At 51.5% G+C, this 22,384-nt stretch overlaps 1 protein-coding gene and 1 long non-coding RNA gene across 4 annotated transcripts; both read left to right on the top strand.

The window, feature by feature from the left end:
* The first annotated feature begins 919 nt into the window (after nt 1-919).
* On the top strand, nt 920-22,301 carry SCAMP2 (secretory carrier membrane protein 2). 3 transcript variants are annotated; one of them, XM_019949704.3, is made up of 10 exons: nt 920-1,089; nt 12,095-12,163; nt 12,602-12,700; nt 13,260-13,388; nt 14,647-14,764; nt 15,295-15,423; nt 16,114-16,273; nt 17,396-17,497; nt 20,388-20,505; nt 20,762-22,301. In XM_019949704.3, the coding sequence occupies exons 1-10, from the start codon at nt 1,033-1,035 to the stop codon at nt 20,894-20,896; spliced, it is 1,116 nt and encodes a 371-aa protein (XP_019805263.1). In that variant the 5' UTR covers nt 920-1,032; the 3' UTR covers nt 20,897-22,301. The 3 variants fall into 3 exon arrangements, with proteins under 3 accessions (XP_019805263.1, XP_019805253.1, XP_004312177.1); XM_019949694.3 differs by lacking the exon at nt 13,260-13,388 and adding an exon at nt 10,473-10,580 and having other exon boundaries at nt 922-1,089; XM_004312129.4 differs by lacking the exon at nt 13,260-13,388 and having other exon boundaries at nt 922-1,089.
* On the top strand, nt 1,096-3,759 carry LOC141278044 (uncharacterized). The gene is made up of 2 exons (XR_012330226.1): nt 1,096-1,596; nt 2,624-3,759. It is a non-coding gene; the product is annotated as an uncharacterized lncRNA (long non-coding RNA).
* Nucleotides 22,302-22,384: the final 83 nt, after the last annotated feature.

Raw genomic sequence — 22,384 nt, 5'->3', positions numbered from 1 at the left:
TGGGAAGGATTGATAGGTGGGGCACAGATCTTGCAAGTCCTAGAGGCCAAACGAGGAATTTGGGCCTTCATGGAAAATAACTGAAGGATTTTAAACAGAAAGTTCCGTAGTAATTTTGCCCCCTTTGAATGGATCTCTAGTTACAACATGAACAACAACAGACCAGTTAGCAGCCCTGTACTTGTCCAGGGTAAGGGATGACAGTGGCTGGATTCAGAGGCCGCAGAAATATACAAAGATATGAATAAATAACATGGGTTTGCAGAGAGTGAATCAGCCATCTCCCCCATGCTTGATGGCTCTACTGCTGAACTCCCTCATTCACTTAATAAATGCTTGATGCCCAGGTTAATCCCAGCTCAGGCCCTAAACCTGTCTGGGCTCAGGGATCCTCATCCCTAAAACGATAAAACTTGACATCCGGGGGCAAGGCCTAAGAGAGGCAGGGCTCAGCTAGTGTGGGGGACAGCTGCACGGTCGGTTCTTCCGAAAAGAACCTCTCTGCTCGGCCCCTACCACCAGAACCGTTTCCTAGCTTGGCGAAGTCCTCTCGAGTCAGGAACTCCATTCCCCGCTCCCGTCGTTGGCTCGAACTTCTGTCCCCTGCCTGAACCAGTGCGTGCTTCCCAAACTTGCCCTCCAAGAAAGCAAAGGGGTTAAGTTTCCAACTCCACTTAGGGAGTTCCCAATACCATGTTGGAACCTATCTGACCGAGAGGCAGTTGGGAACGGCTCCAGCCCCTCCTCAGTCTCCCAAATCCCTCGGGGGCTCCCCAACCCCTGAAGCACAGGCACAGCGAAAAAGCCGATGGAAGCGGAACGCCCTCCCGCAGCTCCACAGTGGGCTGAGCAGGAGGGCGGAGCGGACTTCTGTGATGTCACATGACCACGCCCCTCTGAGAGGACGCTGCGCCTGCGCTAGAACGGCTGCCTCGCTCCCGGAAGTGGAGGGTCTACAAGCAGAGCGCCGCTGGGTCTGGGTGCCCGGAGGCAGAAGCACTCTCGGAGCTTCCCCGTCGGTCCCCGACCGCCATGTCGTCTTTCGACACCAACCCCTTCGCGGACCCAGTGGACGTAAACCCCTTCCAGGTAGAGCCCTCATCTTACAGCGCTGTCTAGTGCCGAAGGCCGCCGCCCGGGCCTCTTCGCCACAGCCGGGAGACGTGGCGTAGGAGGGACGGGCCGTCTGCCCAATGGGAGAGCGGGCTTTGAGGGATGGCCTATCGTAGCGTCTGGGGGGCGGGACTAGCAGCAGGTGGACTAGCGGAGGGGGCGGGGTGCTGTACTCTGGGAAGAGGTGGGACTGTCTAGCTCCCGGGACGTAGCCCCTCTAACTGGACACTGCTGGGGAAGGGGACTGGCGCAGACACGATCAGGGAGACCCCCAGCTGCAGGGAGAGAAGCGACTTCACCTGAGGGGGATGTGTGGCTACCATGTCCCGCAGTCTTGGAGAGACACCAGCCTTGAGTCACTTTAGGAGAGGGGGTGACAGCAACATAATGAGGAGGTGGAACCCTCTAGTGGGATGGAGAAATGTGAGAAAATCCCAAGAGCACGACCCCCCGCAACATACACACAGCCAACTAGTCTATAAGGTATAGGAGAGCCCCTGAGATTTGTCAGGAAAGGAAGGCTGGTAACCCAAGCTGAAATACGGCCTTGATAACAGTTTTACACCTTGGCCATGGATCTAGTTTGGACTGGGTTTTGGCTAGATGTGAGAGCCCAGGTTAGGGAGGGAGGAGAGGATCTTGAAGTGCAATGAATGTTGGTCTGATGGCCCTCTGTATGGTGGCAGGGTAGTTGAGATGCACTGACCTATGAGCTGGCCTCACCTTTTGAACAATAGACCGAGGAAGAAAGAGACTTCCTATTTAAAGCCAAAACTCTTCCGCCTTTGAGCTAAGAGCACAAGGCTATTCTTTTCCATGATGAAGGATTGGGACTCCTGTTAGCTCCACAGTTCCTATGCCTCTTGTTTCATGTCTGCTCAAAACCAGTTCTAGGGAAGCTTGCTTGTGCTGACTGGTGATTTATGAGCCCTGAGCTTTCTGCTTTGTCAGGATGTCACCAGGCACATGAACTCATCCTGCTTGTACTTTATTTTGGTCACTGGCAACTGTAAGTTTCCTGCAGGTGTAGGGGAAGTTCTTGGAGGGGTCCTTCCTGCAACTCACAGCATGAGCTTTCCCACCTTGAATCCCTTCAGGAGTTAGAACAAACAAAGGAGACTAGAATGAATGTCTGAGAGTAAAAACTTTATGTCTCTTTCTTGGTCTCAAGGTGACTTAGCCACTGGGAGCCCTCAAGGCAAATTTTGATAGCTTTGTAACCTCAGGGAATTCCTAACATTCCTCATGTAGCTTAATGCTTCTTTACAGAACTATTTGGAGGACTTTATCTCTTATGTAATGCAGTCATCTCTATTTCAGTAAAGAAAGAACATTTGCATTTTTTTTTCTTCTGCCAGTGTCTTCAGGTAACTGTTTTGCTTTAGTTATAAAACTGCTGTATGTTACTGGAGTTTGAGTTTTAGTAAGGATCTAGTAGCCTTTTGGTATGTGTGCTGTGTAATGATGTGCCTTTTTCTTTCTTCCTTTTTTTTTTTTTTTGTCCTCTCAGAATCAGAAATAAAATGTCTGCTGCCATCTGACAGAGGCAGTCAGCTGTCCAAAGATGCAGAGAGCTTGTCTTCAGTGCTAGCAGTGAGACAAATAGTTGGCCTAAATTCTGCCCTGTATAAATAGCAGCTTGAAAGTCTTAAACCGTATCTCCAACCCCAGAAATGATTGTGCAAACTGTGGTAGAAGTAACTTCTGCATTCAAGCAAGACAGTCTGTCCATCAGGCAGCCCCAGGATATGGCAGGACAGGAAGCAGCTGTGGTCCTGTAAAGAGCAACATCTGGAGGGGAAGCCTGTGTGGGAAGAAGAGAGCTGGCTGGCTGCGATTCTGCTCCTCCTGCCCTGGGCTGGGTTTTCCCTCTTGGCGCACAGCTGTGTGGGGAGAAGGAGATTAGGGTGTGAGGCCCCAGATCTCCTTCTCCTGGAAAGCTGCCCTCCCTCTCCTTGTGATGGTAGTGTCTGCTTCCCTGACGGCCAGAGCTGGGACATTGGGAGGGTGTAGCCCTTGGGTGACTGGGTGTGAACCCAGCTTCATTTACCTAGGGTGTTGGCACAGAGCTCAGGAGAGAGCAGGTGGAGAGGAGATAGGCTCAGAAACTGTCACACCTAGCCGGCCCTCAGAGCAGAGCCTTTTTGTTTTCCTCCATGGTGGTTTACAAAAATGTACTTAGTGTTCGGAGTCCATGGTTGACTTTTAGAGCTGGGACATCCTCAGAAATCTCTTCTAACCCTTTAGTTTAGAGATGAGGAAACCAAGAACCCAGGGAGGATGGGACATACCAGAGTCACCAGCTAATTTGAAGCAGGAAGGGACTCAGATCCAGGTCTCATTCTCAGGACAGTGCTGTTTTAAAAGTTTTAAACTGCCTTGGTGTTACTTAGTCCAACAAATTAATATTAGGTAAGCTTTTTTGTTGTTGTTCAGTGGGTGGGGCTGGAATAATATGGATTGTATTGTGCTTTTTTAAGATGGTACTTTAATGCAGCATGTGTTCTGAGTAATACCAGTCCTGAAAGGTGCTCAGGGTTCTGTGGTCCAGTACGTTTAGGAATCATTTTTCTTGAAACTTGACCAGGCTTTTAGTTTGTTAAAGGCTCCAAGAAATCCTACAATAAAGATATTTGCTCAACTTTGTTTGACCCAGCCTTTCTCAGAGTTATTCCACCACGGAATCCTTTTTCTGCTAACTCTTGTAATATCCCCTGAAGCTCCTGGTGCGCCTTTAAGCTGACTTCCTTATAAATGTTCTTTAGGTATACCCTACTCTCATCCCCACCCCAAACTGTGGGCATGGGTTTTTATGATCCCCTCCTTGTGTATAGTTACAGTGGGATTATTAGAAAACTTCCTGCACAGTAACACTGTGAGTGGAAAATTGTCACAAGAGTGCAGAAGAGGTTTTACCAAACTCCTAGGAGGAAGCAGGAAACTGCAAGCCAAGTGTGGCTGATTTCCCAACCTCCATTGGCACTGCCTAATCCCTCTGTGAATTATGGCACATCTGCTTTGTACCATCTGGGTATGCAGGTCCTTCTTTCCAGCATGTCTGTTGCCAAAATTTTCTCAGAAAGTCTTGGGTGATGAAGAGGTTGAGGGCTACAGGTAGGCATTGTACTCCCCGTTTTCTTTTTCAGCAGTCCACTAACAAGCAGCTCACCCAGGCAAATGCCTGGGCTGCTTTCCTACTTGGCGTATCTGTCAGGTTACCCCAGGCAGTCGGCATTGATCTCAAGGAGGGGGAGTGGACTAGCTGGTGGTGCTGAACAGAGAAAGCCTTTCAGCGTTCATGAGTTGCCAAATCACACCATATCACTTTCACACGTTGCCTCCTTGCAGTTAAAAGATAATCTCAGTGGTGTGGCTGCTTCCAAGGATTTAAAACGTTTCTCTCCTGTGGGAGGAGAAAGTGGTGGCAGAAATGTGATTTGGGTGTGAACAGAGTTACATGAAGTTCCCTGCACAGACACTGAGGGCTTTGTCACTTCCCAGAGAGGGTGGGCTCCAGCTTGACTGTACCTTTGGGAATTCTCAAAACCACCAGTTGGACCTGGTAGAACTTTCCTGTGGAACAGGAGCATTGTCTCGAGAAATTTGAAAATGGCAAGGTTCATATAGTTTAACTGTCCCCAGACAGCTGCCCAGATGGGGGTGGGGGGGTGAGGGCGGTGTCCCTGACTTTATGGTTGGCGCCTGGAGCCAGGCTGGGTGTTCGAAAGCACTTGGCCAGAGACACAGCTGAACTTTGACCCTACACTATTAAGTTTTCTTTGGAGCCACTTGGTGTAGGATGATGCTGGGTTCAGAGAAATGGTAATATTTAACCAGGACAGACAAGGGGTACCTGCTGCGTCTTCAAGAAAAGAGTGCCATGCACATTAATTAGCAAGGTGTGACCCGTCCAGCAGTGCTCCTTTGAGATGCTGACATGTTTTTGCACATCACTGAGCCACTGCTGCTCCAAGATCCTGTGCAGGTGACCAAGATAAATGGGCACATGGTCTGTCAGAGCTTGTAATCTGGCAGGAGAGCTAAGAAATGCTCGCTGTTCATGACAGCATGCCGTGGTGCGTAAAGGGCAGTCAAAACTTGCCAAAAGGATCTGTGAGGGATCTGAGGAGGAACGAGGCAGAGTCCCGTGGTAGGAAGGGCTTGAGCTGAGAGCAGAAAGCCTGGCATATGGCAAGAGAGGGTATCTCAGGTGAAGGAGCGCCAAGAACTTAAAGTCGCTTCCACGCACTGTCATCCCCGCAGTCCCAGGCGCCTCCTCACTCTTGGATCCTGTGGTCTCTCTGGGAGCCATGGGCCCACGATATGCCTGCTGCTTGTGATGCGCAAGCTCATTTGGCCAGTCTCTCTTGAAATTCTCTCTGTCCTTGGCCTCTTTACACTGGTAACTCTCACCTCCTTCCGCCTGTTTTCTCTTCCTGTCTTATACCTTTAAGGGTGTCCTGGAGTTCTGTCCTTGACTTTGTTCTTGCTGTATACCTTTCCAAGTAAGTCTTTCCACTTTTATGGCTTCAGAATAGCATCTGCATACCAGCGGTCCCAGATCTAGAACTCTAGCCCTCACCATTCTCCTGAGCTTCAAACCAGTACTTCCAACTCTCACCTGGACATTTTTACCCATTCCACCCAGATGCATTTTTAAAAATTAATTTATTAATTAATTTATTTTATTTATTTTTTGTCTGTGTTGGGTCTTTGTTTTTGCGTGTTGGCTTTCTCTAGTTGCGGTGAGCAGGGACTACTCTTCATTGCAGTGCGTGGGCTTCTCGTTGCGGCGGCTTCTAGGTGCGCGGGCTTCAGTATTTGTGGCACGTGGGCTCAGTAGTTGTGGCGCATGGGCTTAGTTGCTCCGCAGCATGTGGGATCTTCCTGGACCAGGGCTCAAACCCGTGTCCCCTGCATTGGCAGGTGGATTCTTAACCACTGCGCCACCAGGGAAATCCCGAGATACATTTTATACGTCTCTCCAGTGTGACACAGTACCTTCTCAGATCCTCTCCCCACTCCCACACACCTGCTCCTGAAAATCCTGTTCCTCTTCTCCCATGACCGCCTTGTTCAGTGGCCCCCTCCCCTCCCCTCCCCTCCCCTCCCCTCCACACCCCTCCCCTCCCCTCCCCCTCCCCTCCCCTCCCCATCTTGTCTTGTCCTGCAGTAACTCCATACCTCGACCATCCTGGGGAGTGGCCGAGCCTGTGCCACCTACCTGAGAAGGGTCTCTGGAGCCCATACCCTCTTCTCCATCTCCAGAGTCATCCCTTAGTTCAGGCCTTATTATCACCCACGTGGATTCTTGTGTCCCAGCCAGTCTTCCCACCATCCTCCTTCCCTACACATCACACTCTCCTCACTGCTGGCAGAGGTGATCACTGCTCACAATCTCTAGTTGTCCACGTTGCCCACAGGGTGAAGTCTGAACTCCTGCAGTATGGCCTGACCTCTTCTGCAGGCTGGGTCCCTGGTGCTCCTCTCTGTATATACGCACTTCGCCCCACTGCCTCCAGAACCTTCTCCCTGAACACACGCAAGCTCTTTTTAAAGATGCTGTGTCTTTGCAAATGCTGTTCTTCTCTTCCTCTTTAGTGCTTGCTAAATTTCTTTCCTCTTTCAAGATCCAGTTCAGATGCCACCTCAGTGAAGCCTTCCCTGAGTCTCCAGACAGCTTCCTCACTCCCTCCTCTGCGAGCCTATTGCACTTGCCTGCACCTTGTTCAGCACTGATAACGTGCTGTCACTTCTTGCCCAGGCTTCTGTTGTGTTCTCTGTGCTATTTGCTTCTTGGGGGCAGGAACCAAGGCTTTTTCTTTGTGCCCTTGCCCTGTGCTGGTGTGGAATGGTTTGTGTAGGGAGTAAACAGACCGAGGTGGAAGGAGATGGCGGGGGCTCCGTTTGATTGAGGACAGGCTGTGCCGAGAGGAGAGCTGGTGCCAGGTCAGGGAGGGCCTCAACGCCAGGCCGGGGACTTAGACTCACTTTTTTGGGTGCTTCTGTACATCACTGCTGTGGCAGGGAGGGAGGCCCCAAGGTGCATGTTGGTGGGTTCTCAGGCTCTCTTTTTAAAAATAAGTGTGTACGTGGTGTACATGTGTGTTTAACATAAACATAACATAATCACATTATAGAAAATTGGTAAAACAAAGTAAATCATCCATATTTCTACCAGTCTTTTACAACCGTTGTTATTTTGATGTATTTTCTATATGAGTACTTCTGACAGAATTGTCATTTGATATTCATATAACCAGGCCTTTTCTCTATTGCTGCCCTGTGTTCATAGCTGTGATTTTTAGTGTCTGTTTAGGCCATTGAGGGGATATGCACCAAAATGTACTTGTGCTCGCTGCCACTGGATATTTAAGTCGTTCCCTGCTTTTTTTCCCCTGTTGTAAATACTGGTGCAATGAATACATTTGCAGATACAGATTTTTACATATTTTCCTCATGTTTCCTTTGGATGGCTTCTCAGGCTCTGGCTCAGAGAGTACCAAGGTTAACTGTGGCTCTTTGTACACCTGGGACCCAGCCAGCCGATCTGGTGATGACTGCCCCTTCTTGTTCTATGACACACAGCCTTGGCGCTAACGCAAATAGGACTTCACAGAGGTTCCAAAGTATTGGTGACTCTCTGCCTCCCAGAGAAAGTGGCCGAGTTTCTTTTAGTCCATGAGGTATTTATTTAATGTATTTATTTGGAGCCTGAAATAAATCTCACATTGGGAGCCTGGGTGGAGTGTAGGGTGGGAAAGCAAGGAAGAGTCACAGTAAACTCGAGCACAGCCAGGACCTGGGAGATGCATGGAAAGGGGTTGCCAAACTAGTGAAAGCAAGTGTGTTCTTCAAGGCCCTTCCCTGGCAGAGTTGCAGCCTAGCTGTGCTGCGTCTTTTTCTCAGTCCCTCACACCCCAGCTCCACGGAGTGTTCCTTTGCCCCGCAGCTGTGGTGGCCTGAGCTTTCTGACTGGGCCTTTGCTCCCCTTCCTCCCCTCCTCTTGGAACTGTGCCTTTCTCCAAGCCCGCCTGGGCCTCCTCTCCCCTCCCCTCCCCTCCTGTTTTTACTCCCGTGCTGTGTGCACGTGTCTCAGCTACCAGATTTTGGTCTCCAGAAGGGCAATAGCCGCGTCCTTTTCCTCTTGGTGTGTCCCTCACACTGTTTGTGACTGCTTGCTGAGTGAAAAGAACTGAGATCAGGAGCATTCTGTTTGTTATAAATTCAGTAAAGGGCATTAACCAGTTTGAGTCCTTTGGGCACTGAGGGAGTGTCAGGTTACTTCTTTGTAGTTGAAACTTAGCTCTCACCATGCTTTTAAATAACTACTTGACCCACTTGTGAGCCAGCTGATGCTGGGTGAGGGGGAAGTAAGGTTGCTGCTGTTGACTTCTTACTTGTGACTTGGAGTAAAATCTGAGGGTCCTCATTCAGGCCAGTCAGTGTGGTCCTTACTTGCAAGATTCTCTGCCTGTGTCCCACCAGGGGTGTTCGCCAGGAAAGACTGCTCTGAAGTCTGGGAATAAAGAGCCGAGCAGAAGCAGTCGTCCCAGTCACTCACGGTGCCCTTGTCAGCATCCCTCGACCCCTCAACCCCACGTTGACTGAACACCTTCCGTTGGTCAGCCCCCAAGCCAGGCTTTGGGGACGCACTGCCCACTCAGGTTTACCACTCGTGTCTTTGGAAACAGACAGACTTGGATTCAAAATTGGGCTCAGAGACTTCCCTGGTGGCGCAGTAGTTAAGAATCCGCCTGCCAGTGCAGGGGACACGGGTTCGAGCCCTGGTCTGGGAAGATCCCGCATGCCGCGGAGCAACTAAGCCTGTGTGCCACAACTACTGAGCCTGCGCTCTAGAGCCCTTGAGTCACAACTACTGAATCGCGCACCCTAGAGCCCGTGCTCCACAACAAGGGAAGCCACTGCAATGAGAAGCCTGTGCACCACAACAAAGAGTAGCCCCCGCTTGCCACAACTAGAGAAAGCCCCAACGTGACCATAACTAACTAACTAACTAACAAAAACAAAATCTGGCTCAGCCACTACAGTCCCTGAGGTCTTGGATGAGCTACTTCCCCTCTCTGAGCTGGGAACTTCCCCTCACAACAGGATGGTTGTGAGGTTGAATGAGGAGGTGCGTTGTAGCTTTTCTCAGCCAGTGCTGCTCAGCTGGGCTGTGGAACACAGAAGCTGAGTGGAGCTAGTGTTTTCTCCATTCTCCCAAGGATGGAACATAACCAGGACTGTTCTAGATGTGCAGGAGAGAAGTCAAGTCACTGCAGACAGTGGATGCCTTGGGGCAGTGGGGCTTAATTCTGTCGAGGAACCAGGTTGAAAAAGAACCTGGTAGAACCTTCTTTTCTGGTGGCTTGACACAGTGGCCAGTTCTGGGATGACTAGAATTCCACAGTAGCATCGCTGTGCGATGAGCCTGGCACATGGTAGACACTCAGTAAATGTCTGCTCCCTTGGCTGTCCCTCTTCTTCCCTCCCTCTCTCACCAGGCCTCAGCCTCTCTTGAAGCCGTATACATCTTTCAGAAAGAGCCTAGGTCTCCTCAGGTGGAAAGTACCCATGTCTCCCAGAGTGTTCCAGGCTCCTTTTCCCAGGCAAGGTGCTTCTGGGCCCCAGGGCTGCTGCTGTGATGCAAGTGGCCCTCCCCTTCTGTGTGCCCTAGCATTTGGGCAGTAGCTCCTGGAGAAAGCAGAGGAGGGCCTGCAGCATCTAGCACTTATTCTCAGACATTACCTGAGCTTCTGCTTGCATCAGGCTCTCTTCACCAAGCACTGGGGAGCCAGAAATATGAACTAGATCCAGAAACACCTGGTTACAGAGTTTATAGCCTGCTAGAGGAGACAGGATTTGTTTGTGGTGAGCCTGGGTCCAGGGCCGATTTTTTTAAGATTTTAGAGAAAGGAGGAGGGGTCACTATGGATAGGGTAGTCAGTCCCCCTGCCTCCCAGAATCCTCTTCTGGCTGACCTTGGTAAAGGAAATGACGTCTCTTCATGGCTCTGGAGGCTGCCTATTAAACATGCGTACCACAGCCAGGCGTGTACGCTGGCTCCTGAAACTGCTGCCAGAGCTGCCCTGCTGTCCTTGTCCTGTAGTGACAGACTCAAGTTCCTTGGACAGTGGATCTGATTTCAGTGACTTCAGCTCACTTTCTCTGCTGTGGCTTGATGTCTGTAGAGTCTGAAAGGGGAACAGATACTGAGCCCCAGATCTTTCATGCAGGAAGGCAGCTCAGTAATTCTGGGATAAATCTGCTAGATGTTCAGCCAACAACCTCAAGGCCAGTTCGCCAACTTCAGGTGGCCTCTCAGGCCTCACCTTGTCACTTTGTCCAAGTTGCAGGAGCCACCAGGCAGGGATGGTGTCCAGCAGAAAGGACACAGCCACACTGCCTCTTTGCAGAGGAGACTGGGTGAGGTGCAGAGGACAAGGACCATCCAGAGATGGGAAGTGAGTTGGTGCTGGGCTAGGCCCTGGGGCCCTGCAGACACAGGCTCACCTTCTAGGAGCTGACGGCCTTGGTAGGAAGTTAGTGTGTGTGAAAAAGGTATGTTCGGTGCTGACCCGTGGCTCTATAAATGTTCAGAATAGCGAGCCAGCTCCCATTTTGAGACCTAGGACAAGTACTGCACTGTGGCGAATATCCGTTTCCACATCTAAAAATTGAGGGGTGGTTTTCTGAGGGTCTGTCTGTTGTTAACGTTGTGTTTAAGAATCCAATCTATGGAGGCTTCCTGCTGGAGGGGAAGCTGGGCATGAAGGACAGGAGCATCCGGACCAGTAGTGAGGGACTAGGGGTGAGGTGTACAGACAGGGGAGCCTAGGTGAGGCCTTATAACGGGGACCTTGGCAGAGTCTGGTGCCAGCTGTTTCCCTCAGAGGCATCTCTGTCCAGCTGGACCTGAGCCCCATGCTATTTTGTATGGGGAAGGGGAGGGAGTGTACAGGAGCTCTGTTGGGTGAGGGGCAGGATGAAGACAGCCCAGCCTCAGGCCAGCACGGAAGCTGCTCTGGTGGAGAGGGTGGCGGAGATCCCTGCGTGAGGCCCTCAGCAGGAAGGGTTGGCCTCGGCAGAGATCAGATGGGAAAGGGAAGATTGAAAACTCGGGAAAAGGCTGTGTTCTGAGGACATTTTTGCATTTTCTGAAAAGAATCTGGAAAAAAAAAAAACCCAAAACAATTTCTTGGCTTTTCATCTGCGTCCTTCATATCTGTATTCCTAGCAAGTGTGCATGATTTAATAAAATTAGCACTGGCAGCCAGCAGCATGTTTTTGTTCCAGAATCTTAAACTGTCCTTTAAAAAATAAGAGGAATAAATGTTTTCTGTAAAATAATAAATAAAACAGTACAGAGAGGTTAGAAAGTGAAAAGGACATATCCATCCACACCACCTCATTTACCTGCCTCCCCCACCTGCTTCCCCTCCAAAACAAAAACAAACCCTCCCTGGAGGTAAATACTATAAACCATTTTAAATTTCTTTGTTTTCTTTGTTTTTTTTTTTTTTTTTTGGCTGTGCTGTGTGGCTTGTGGGATCTTAGTTCCCCGATCTTAGTTCACTGGCTTGAACCCGGGCCCCGGCAGTGAAAGCGCCAAGTCCCAACCACTGGAGTGCCAGGGAATTCCCTAACCGTTTTGAATTTCTAAAGGGCACTAATAGGAACTTGTGTGGTGTCTATTCCCATGCCTCAGAGTGTAGACCTTGCTCTGGGTCTCTTCCGGGAAGTCATCTGGGCTGAACCGCTCCTTTTCCAGAAAGGGAAAAGCGATTGCAGCTGTGGTGTGGCAGAGGCTGGGCACAGGAGCCTTCGGGAGAGGCTTTCCAGGGCACTAGGAAGGGCCATCAGCAGCCTTACTTCAGCCAGGTGTCCCTGGGAGGGGCCAAGAGATGGTGATCTCCCTCTGCCTCACCAAGGTTCTCCCTTTTCCCTAGCGTCTAATGGCTCTTTTTCGCCTTCACAGGATCCCTCTGTGACCCAGCTGACCAGTGCGCCACAAGGAGGCCTGGCTGAATTCAACCCTTTCTCCGAGGTTGGTGAGCATGCCCTCTTTCTGAGTCCCTGGGTCCTCTGGGTGGTGCTGGCGTCTCTGGGGTAAGGAGACTTGGCAGAGACAGAGACAGAATAGCTGCAATCCTCAAAGGGACAGTCCTAATGTGAACTCAGGGGGGTGGGGTAAGGATGAGGAACTCATCCATTCTCCCCCTGGGGTCCGTGATCTGGGCCCCTCCCAGAACAGGGCCAGGCGATGCTGGGGAGCTCTGGATCCAGCAAGGGTCTGGGTTAGGCATCACATTGTCCAGAGCCTGAGGCTCGTTGGCCAAGAAGCTGCAGAAGGAGGCCCAGGGAAGGCCCAGAGGGAGTGCCCCTCACAGGCAGGGGCATATCGCTCACCCTGCTGTGGGTTTGTCCCCACATGGCCAACTAGTGGAGGCCCACTCACCTCCGTCCTCTGATCTGCCCCGTGCAGACAAATGCGGCGACAACGGTTCCTGTCACACAGCACCCCGGGCCCTCGCAGCCGGCAGTTCTCCAGCCCTCAGTGGAGCCAACACAGCCAACACCCCAGGTACTGTTGACAGGATCCCTGTGACTGCTCCTTTCCAGAAAGGGACACACCCAGACCAGTAGCTGAGCCCTGAGATTGAGGGGTGGGCAGAGGGCTTTCATCCCTGGCTTCCCTTTCAGGGCCCTTTGGATCATCTCTTGGAAGTTGGTCACTTGCAGATGGAGAGTCTGCTCTGCCAACCTATATCGTCTCCCAATATCCTTTCCCCCACCCTACTTCCACCACCCAAAATAAGCTCTACTCACCAGGCCAGGGTCCTTGGTGTCAGAGAGAGCATTTGATCCTGTTGTGCCATTCCACATCCTCCTTGGGCCTTTGGTTTGTTCTCTCTTACACAGGGCCCAGAATCTCTCTTCTCTCCCTCCCTTCCTCTCTCTCTCTCCTCCTTCTTTTAACCTCATTTATTCCCGCCCACCTTCCTGTTTTCCTTTGTCCCTTCACCAAATACTGTGAATCTTTCTGCTTTGTGCCCGACACTCCCCTCCATGCCTCACTGCCCTACCCCACGCTCCTCACTGCCCCCGGTGAGTATGGCCCACAGTGGAGTTGTATGTTGCAGCTCCTGCTTAGACAGGCCAGCAAGTTCCTGCCTACCAGATTCCTGGCAGTGAGCGAGCTCTCAGAGAGGCAGATGCTACTAGGAGGAGATAGTATTCTCAGAGACAGCTACATGCGAAACCTTCCGAAGGTAGGCAAAGTATAGATGAGCAAGAGTGAGGGCAAGGCCCCTGGAGCCTGCCCAAGCTGGGCTGTGGACTCTAGCGGGCCCCAGGCTGCCCCTACCGTCTGACTGGACTTGCTCTGAACGTTCTGCCCTGCCTGGGCCCTTGAGCCCCACCCGTGGCCCTAGAACCCTGTGGAGGTGAGGCAAGGCTCAGGGGCAGGGGTGACTTTGCTGTTCGGCTGGGTGGTGGGCCGTAGGGACCTGGTCCTACTCAGCTGAAGTTGCAGACTTGGGAGAGGAGGCTAAGCCCCTCCACGTGGTCTCGGGTGGTCAATTCTTCCGCCCCCACTGCTTGAAGTTTACCTCCTGAAGGTAGCCTTAGCTCTTTGGAGAACGCCTTTTGGAGAGAGAGCGCACGCGCGTAGCTACGTATGTACAGGTATGCCTGCCTTGTCATCCTGTGAGATGACCTGTTTGATACCTGCTCCCTAAAGAGGACTGTAGACTTCAGGAGGAACCAGGTCCCAACAGGGGGAGCAGGGCCCTGGGCTGGAACACCAGACCCAAGCCCAGCCGTATTCAGCCTCACGTGTAGTATCCTAGCTGCCTCACTCAGAGGCCCAGCTCTGCCTGGAGAGGGAGAAAGCTTGGACTCTTCATGCCATGAAAGCCAGGCGAGGCAGGGCCACACCTAAAGGGCTGTCCTGGGTTATACTGGGTAACAGTTCAGGTGGACCTCTGGGCAACTCCTGGGGGTGGGGCAGGGGGTGGTGCTTAAACATAGATCCCCAAGGCTCTGGGTACCCAAGGCTGCGCTCGAGTATCTCCCTTCCCCTCGCACTGCTGGCAGGATTGCACTGTTTTCCCTTCACACACACACACACACACACCCACACTTCAAGTGAGGTTGGGTCTCTGGGTTTCTGGCTGTAGGTTAGTTTCTTGTGAGGTCTTTTTCCCTTTGCCATTGCTCCAGAAATCACTTTAACTGAACTTTGCCTGGACTCCAATATGGGAAATAACCCTAACCCTAACTCAAGCTCAGGGATGAAGGGGAGAGAAAAGCCCTGGTAATGGCTAAGGGGCCAGAGGTGGTATAGAGGTGGTAGGGGGCAGGTCACCTTGGCCTCTCTACGGTGGTCTCAGGTACCCAAGACACCCTGGGGCTAGGACTCTGGGCTCTCCCTGCATGGGGGCAAGGCCCCTCTGACTTCTGCTCATGCTGACACTGTCTCACTGTCTCTTGTGTCTGGCCACCCGCCACCTCCTCTGTTCCCTCCAGGCTGTGGCCTCTGCAGCCCAGGCAAGCCTGCTCCGGCAGCAGGAAGAACTGGACAGGAAAGCAGCTGAGCTGGAACGCAAGGAGCGGGAGCTGCAGAGCACTGTAACCAACTTACACAGTAAGGGAGGCCACCGTGCTTGGCTTAGGGAGTTCCCCAAGCCCTCTTGTTCTGGGGCAGCCTCGGAGCTTTGCTGAACTCCTGTTCATCTTAGAATGGCATTGGCCTTGGGGAATACCAAGTAAGGTGGAGGTTAGGAGACTTGCCATGTAGTCCTAATGGATATAGATTATTTCTACACTCCTTCCCAGCTCTAGAATTCTTAGATAGAGTGGGGGCACTGGTCCCAGGATTCCTTACTCATGATGAGGACCCTTTGCGCTTATGGTCTGGTTGTTAATGAAAATAATCACTTAGGCTGTTGAGCTCTGTGTTTCCCAGTACATTTGGGGTCCATTATCTTGGAGTGAGCTCATGGGTATTTGTGTCCCATCACCCTTTTCCCATCCCACTCCGTATCCATAGACCCCGAGCCCCGCCTGCTGGCGCCGCTCTGGGAGCCCTGGTTTGACCCATGAATGAGGCCAGTGTGTGCATTCCGCCAAGCTGCTGCTGAGGCTGGGCTCACGTCCTCACCTCTTTCCACACAGTGAGAGAGAACAACTGGCCGCCCCTGCCTGTGTGGTGCCCTGTCAAGCCCTGCTTCTATCAGGATTTCTCCACAGAGATCCCTGCCGACTACCAGCGGATATGCAAGATGCTCTACTATCTCTGGATGTGTGAGTCCCGCTCCTGCCCCTTTGAGCTCCAGGGTGAAATGGGCTGTGACTCAAGAGCCCTATCTCTGCTCTGGCGGCTCCTCCCTGGCGGGCTCCAGCCTTTCTCAGTGCTGGGCTGGGGGGTGCCTTCTGCCCACATAATTGGCCTTCTACAGTCTGCTGCCTGTCCTAGGAACCTCCCCTCAAGGGCCAGTCCAGACCATGGATCGGGTAGAGTGGGACTAGCTGGAGGCTTCTGAGTTCCTGCAGAGCTCACTACACTAAAGGACCCTCCTTAGGTGAAGGCCTCCCCTCCCCACAGTCCCCTCAGCTCCTAGGAGTGAGGATAAAAGACTTCCTGTAGCTGCATTGTGGGCTGTGCAGGACCAGGGGAAAGAGTTGCTGAGAGAAAGACTTCATTCCCCAAGGGTCAGCCCTTGGGTCTGCATCTGCCCCTCCACTGCCATTCCTCATATACCTATGCTGTCCCATCGTCTCTTAGGAACTTGGTTTGGTCCCTGGTTTTAAGGTCGCAGAAAACCAGGATTTGGGAACTAACCCCGCCGGTGTACAGACTGAGGTCCTCTAGTATTTCTGCAGCTGCCCTCATAGCCTGGACTTCTTTTCCTCTGCAGGGGTGGTTTGCCTTGTTGGGGAAGCCTTCAGTCACCTTGGTACAAGCCTCTCTATCTCTCCCCTCTCCTTTCCCAGTGCATTCAGTGACCCTGTTTTTGAACCTGCTTGCCTGCCTGGCCTGGTTCTTAGTCGACACCTCCAAGGGAGTAGACTTTGGCCTCTCGATCTTGTGGTTTGTGATCTTCACCCCCTGTGCCTTCCTTTGTTGGTACCGACCCGTCTACAAGGCTTTTAGGTGAGTGGGGCTGGGGCAAGGGGTGAAGCTGGCATCCCCGGTCGCAGGCCAAGGGCCATAAGCCCTGGGGCCCCATCCCAGTCTTAAAGCAGAATGGATTGGTGGGCAAATTCACTTTCCCATTTCCACCCATAGTGAGAGCAGACAGGAAAGCTGTTTTCCTCAGTTGTACCTGAGGTCTGCTCTGGGCCCTGTCCTTGGACTAGACACAGGAGACCTAGAGAGGAAATCAGGAGCCTTACTTGCCTTCCCCCTGCTCCCAGTTTGTCTGGTTCGGTGGGATTTTAGTCACTGGGAAGAGGGTGTGCTTCTCTGATAGAAGTGGGACTTCTCTGATAGTCAGACAGAGTCTGACAGATTCGGATAAGCTCTCAATGGCTTACCCCTCCATGCTCATTTCTGCTCCTCCCCCACCTCCCCAATAACTCATGAGCATCGCTGAGTGCCAGTATTTGACCGGTTGACCTAGAGTCGATTCTGTGGACATGAATGAATCCACCTCACAACCCCCTAGGGCTTTAGAATTGTGCCTCAGAGTTGATGCTTTCAGGACAGAGAGCCCAGCAGGCCCCTGGAAGAGGGGGCGGGGCAAGTGGCTGAACCCTCCCATGCACTCAGCAGGGTTGCACTCACTGAATATGCACTCTGTATTCTTGCCCTCCAGGACACCGAGATGGAAGTACTCAAAACACCAGTTTTGTCTGATATTCCCTACTCCCCAAATACCTTTTCTTCTGCCCAGGACTACAGTTCTATTATAAAAGATTTATCATCTTTATAACAGGCTTAGATTTTCTTCCCTGTTATAATGCAAATAAGTACTCCAGGAAATGGACTGTTAGGCTGTTTACATTGTCCTTGGGGTGAGCAACTTTATTAGTTCTTTGAGGAAGCAGTCAAGCACTGGCCCCTTAAATTGGAAGGCAGTGGAAGGCAAGCCCTTTTTGATTATGGTGGTGAGTGCCTGTGTCCTTAGGGACAGTGTGGCTGGCCCGCTGGAGCTCTTTCTACTAGCATCCTACCTCCTGGCTCCTAGCGAGGAAGGTGTCATAGCAAGTGAGGAAGGCTGAGGAATGAGCCCCAAACCCTCTTGTGACTTCTCGTTTCCCCCTCTCTCCACAGGTCTGACAACTCTTTCAGCTTCTTCGTGTTCTTCTTTGTATTCTTTTGTCAAATAGGGATCTACATCATCCAGTTGATCGGCATCCCTAGCTTGGGGGACAGGTGAGAGCTGGGGTAGCACAGAGGGAGTTGTGCCCTGTTTCTCTGCTCCTAGAAAGCCCCCACAGATGACCCATCTTCCACCGTGGCAGGGAGAGGGGACGGTGGGTCAGCTGGGGTCTGCCTTTGTGCCCCCGTCCACTTCTTCACTGGTAACCTACACTCACTGTCTTGCCTTGCTCACCACTTTCTGGGGCATTGTGAGTGGACTTGGCCTGAATCCTTAGGCTACCAGGGCTGTGTCCTGCCCGGGATGGCCTCCTCCTCCTTTTCTCCTGCCATGCCCTCCTAGAGGCTGGTGCTACTCTCATAGGCCCCAGACAAGCCCTGAGGTTTGGGCAGCTGCTGATGGGTGTCCTGGCCTTTGCAAACTGTGAGCTGTGACTTTTTGCAGAGGCCCTGTCATCTCAGGAGATGGAGCCCTTGCCCCTTGTGAATCGGCTCCTTCTGGCTGCTCTCCTTGAGCACAGCTGGCTTGAGTGTCCTGGCTACTGCAGTCTTCAGCTCAGAATTAGTCTCAAAAAGAAAAGCCAATGGCTGATGTTTTCCTTTCTGCTCCAGTGCACAGGGAACATTACAGAAAGGTCAGGCTGGCACTTGGCTGAAAGCCTGAGCCTGGAAGGGCTGTACTATTTTGGTCCCCTCCCTCCAGTGGAGCTGGCAAGTCCAGAGTGGTGGGGAGGGGTGACTCAGCTCGCACTCGGAGCAAGTGCACGCTGCCCTCCCCCCACCCCTCTTCCTTCTCACCTTGCTGTTTCTAATCTGGCCCCTTTTCTCTTTGACTGGTGACCCAGTTTCATTACTCATTACCCTAAGTGAGGTCCTGGTAAAAGGCTGTGATTAATAACTGCTGTTTATACCCCGGACTGGGAGCCAGAAGGCTTGAGTTCTGGTCCTGGCTCAGCCACTCACTGCCCTGCCTGGATGAGCTCTGCAGCCTCCAGCCTCCCAGTGCCTTTCTCATCTCACCTCAGAACCCCCCCCCCCTCCACCGATTGGGTGGATATAATCCCCCCTCCCTTTTTTGTTATTGATTGTAAAATACACATGACATAAAATTTATCATTTTATTTACCACTTAAACCATTTTAAAATGTACAATTCAGTGGCATTTAGTACATTCACAGTGTTGTGCAAACATCACCACTGTCTAGTTCCAAAACATTTGCTTCACCCCATAAGGAAACTCCATGCCCATTAAGCAATCACTCCTCATTCCCTCGTTCCCTTGTTCCCTGAGCCCCTGGCAACCACTGAGCTGCTTTCTGTCTCTCTGGATTTGCCTATTCTGAACATCTCATATAAATGGAATCATACAACATGTGGCTTTTTGTGCCTGGCTTCTTTCACTTAGCATAATGTTTTCAAGGTTCATGTTATTACTTCATTCCATTTTATGGCTAAATAATATTACATTGTTTTTGGAGATACTGAATTTTGTTTATCCACTCATCGCTTGATAAACATTTGGGTTTCCACCTTTTTGCTGTTGTGAATAGTGCTGCTGTGAACATTTGTGTACAGGTTTTTGAGTACCTGTTTTCAGTTCTTTTGGGTATGTATCCTGGGGTGAAATTGCTGGGTCATATGGTAATTCTGTGTGTAATTTATTGAGGAACTGCCAAACTGCTTCCCACAGAGGCTGAACCATTTCACGTTCCCAATAGCAATGTATGAGAGTTCCGGTCCCTCCATATCCTCACCAGCATTTGTTATTTTCCTCTTTTTTTTCCTTTTTTCTATTATAGCCAGTCGAGAAGTGTGGTAATTCATTGTGGTTTTGATTGCTGTTTCCTGAATGATTGTGATGTTGGCCATCTTTTATATGCTTGTTTGGCCATTTGTATATTTTCTTTGGAGAAATGTCTATTCATATCGTTTGCTAATTTAGTAATTGGGTTGTCTATTGTTGAGTTCTTTATATATTCAGCATTGTAGCTGCTTATCAGATATAAATTTTTTTCCTTCCCGTGTGTTGTTTTTCACTCTTGATAGTATCCTTTGATGTACAAAGGTTTTAAATTTTGATGAAATCCAATAGTTTTAGTTATTATTAGGTTTGAGTTAATTTTTGTATGTGGTCAAAGTAGGGTCCCCCGTCATTGTTTTGCATGTGGATATCCAGTTGTCCCTGCACCATTTGTTGAAGAGGCCATTCTTTCCCCATTCAGTGGTCTTGGCATACTTGTCAAAAATCAGTTGACGATTGGGATTTCCCTGGCGGCCCAGTGGTTGGGACTCCACACTTCCGGGGAACTAAGATCCCACATGCCACGTGGCCAAAAAAAAAAAAAAAAATCAGTTGACGATAATATATAGGTTTGTTTCTGGGCTCTCAATTCTATTCCATTGATCTATACATCTGTCCTGATGCCAGTACTGTACTGTTTTGATAGCTATAGCTTTGTAGTAAGTTTTAAAATCAGAAAATGTGAGGACATCCCCTTTATAGATGAGGACACTGGGGCTCAGGAAGGAGACATGACTGGCTGGAGGCAGAGGGGCTGTCCCTGGGCCGCAGTGGCAGGAGCTGAGGTGAGAGGATGAATGTAGTGGGTTGGCCAGTGGTCCTCCTTCTCAGAGAGGGGCCCTCAGGAGTGAGTAGCCAGGCTTTCCATGTCCCCCCTAACCCCCAGAGCAGCAGGAAAAGGCTCTACCCAGGGCTATTCCTGACTGTGAAGACAGCAGCCACATCCTCCCTTCCAGACCTCACATGGCCCAAAGATTCCCAGTGGGCAGTGTGGGGCCTGATGGCCTTCACAGAGGCATGGCCTCTGCAGGGAGATGCCTGGGCGGTGTTCAGCACACAGTGGCCATTTGGAGAAGAGCCCCTCACGGGGAGCTCTGGGGCCCAATCCCACTACACTCCCTACGGCCTCTTCCTCCCTTGCAGTGGTTGGATCGCAGCCCTGTCTATACTGAAGCAAGACTTGGCTGTGTCGATCATCATGATGGTGGTGGCTGGCTTCTTCACCCTCTGTGCCGTGCTCTCACTCTTCCTCCTAAAGCGGGTGAGTGGTGGGTGCTGGGCCAGCTGCAAGCCCAAGGAAGCAGGCACCTCTCTCCTGCCTTCTCCATGGGGGTGTTCACCACTACAGCAGTTGGGCCTCCTGGGTCCTCAAAGGTCCAGCAGCTTCCTCCAAGGTTCTGGGTGGGAGGTCAGGCAGGCTGGGGTTTGTGGTGGCTCCCTTGGGAATATAACCTGGATGACTTGGTTCCTGGTGGCCCACAGGGCGGGGCTTCTCTCACCACAGCCTCTTTCCGCAGGTGCACTCCCTGTACCGCCGGACGGGGGCCAGCTTCCAGCAGGCCCAAGAGGAGTTTTCCCAGGGCATCTTCAGTAACAGGACCTTCCGCAGCGCCGCCTCATCTGCTGCCCGAGGAGCCTTCCAGGGGAATTAGTCCTCCTGACTCTCTTCCTCTGCCCTGGCCTTTTCTCTCACCTGCCTTCTGAGCTGCACTTTCCGTGGGTGCCTTAAGCAGTGGCTATGCCCAGCACAGACCTGGGGAGGGTCTTGCCCGTGGCTCTTCCTCCTTCCTCAGCAACCAGCTCTCCCTTCCACCCGAGGAAAGTGGCGGGAGGGACAGGGACTGTTTTTTACACAAGAGGAAAAAAAACAGCTGTCTTTCCTTCTCTGGTGGTGGTTTGGTAGGATTCTTTTGTCTCTCTGGAAGCAGCGGGACTGAAGTTCTCTTCTCCCTACACACATACACACACATGTACTCACACACATACAGACACACATGTAAACACTTGGGGTCACTGGCAGCCCTGGGCCCACCCCAGCTGGAGTTTTATTTCTGCTGGAGTCCTGAGATTCCACTCTTTCCCCAACAGGCCTGGCCTGAATCTGATGTCACAGACCCAGCCTGTGGCTCCCACAGTCCTGCCCTTCTTTCCTGCCCAGGCTGGGGTAGCCTCCTAAGGGCTCCCCTTTAGATGAGCTGCAGTCTGAACTCTGTTCCTCAGATCACTGGAGTGGTCTCCGGGCTTCCAGAGCCTCTAACCTGGTTGCCCCAGCCTCTTTTCCTGCCTCATGTTTCTCACAAACAGTTTCATAGCCCTTTAGGCCCCCTGCACCCTCCCAGTGTGCCCTCTGGGGCCCTTCCCTCTTTAGACTTACTGAACGTGCAACGGGGTTGGTAGGGATTTGCGGATGGAGAGGGATAGAGGACGCCGACCCAAAGTTGTCTTGGCCAGCCTTTGGCTGTCTTCTAGGAAGGTGGGTTTGACTGTTTGCTTGTGGTTTATTTGGTCCTGTCTGTTTTGATTTCTTCTCTTCCGGAGAGATAGCTGCCCTTTCCCTTGGCCTCAGATTCTGCCCCCCCCCACCCCTGCCCCCCACCATCAGCAATATCTAGCTTATATGACTTAGAGGGAGGGCAGGGGGAATCAGTTCAGAACTGCATCCTACAGGCCACCTTTCTGAGGGTTCCAGACTAATCCTCTAGGGTTCTGCCATACTCCCAAGTAGAGTCTAGGTCACCTTACACTAGTCCTGGGGATTCCCAAGGAGGTGTGTCACTGTGATGGGTGCTTAGGAGTTCATGGTTAAAACCTGTACCCTGTCCTCCAGAGGCGGTAGGAGTCGGTGGGTGGACTGAGGGGACTTCTCAAAAAGCTGGCCAACCTGCTACCCAGAGACAGCCCTCAAGCTGCCAGCTTACACAGCCCCAGAGCCACTGAATGATAATGGCAGTGACCAAGGTTTTGTAAACTCCTTTCTGGTATTTTTTTCTCCATGTATAAATGTATATGTTATGTCTCAATTTTGTCCTTAAATAAAAACAAGACATTTTCAGACAATACTGGTCCTCTTGTCTGCTGGACTTGGGAGGATGGGAGTGGCCCATAGGGTAGGGGGCTGAGGCACGCCAGCCATAGGCGAG

The sequence above is a fragment of the Tursiops truncatus genome, chromosome 2 (genome assembly GCF_011762595.2).
Source record: "Tursiops truncatus isolate mTurTru1 chromosome 2, mTurTru1.mat.Y, whole genome shotgun sequence".
NCBI lineage: Eukaryota > Metazoa > Chordata > Mammalia > Artiodactyla > Delphinidae > Tursiops > Tursiops truncatus.
This window is presented reverse-complemented; position numbering and strand designations above follow the sequence as displayed.

Excerpts from the sequence above, each read along its gene's own strand:
- SCAMP2 (XM_019949704.3), top strand. The coding sequence starts at position 1,033 with ATGTCGTCTTTCGACACCAACCCCTTCGCGGACCCAGTGGACGTAAAC. Across the intron at positions 13,389-14,646 it reads ACATGCGAAACCTTCCGAAG|GCTGTGGCCTCTGCAGCCCA; the intron begins GTAGGCAAAGTA and ends TGTTCCCTCCAG. Across the intron at positions 15,424-16,113 it reads GCTCTACTATCTCTGGATGT|TGCATTCAGTGACCCTGTTT; the intron begins GTGAGTCCCGCT and ends CTCCTTTCCCAG.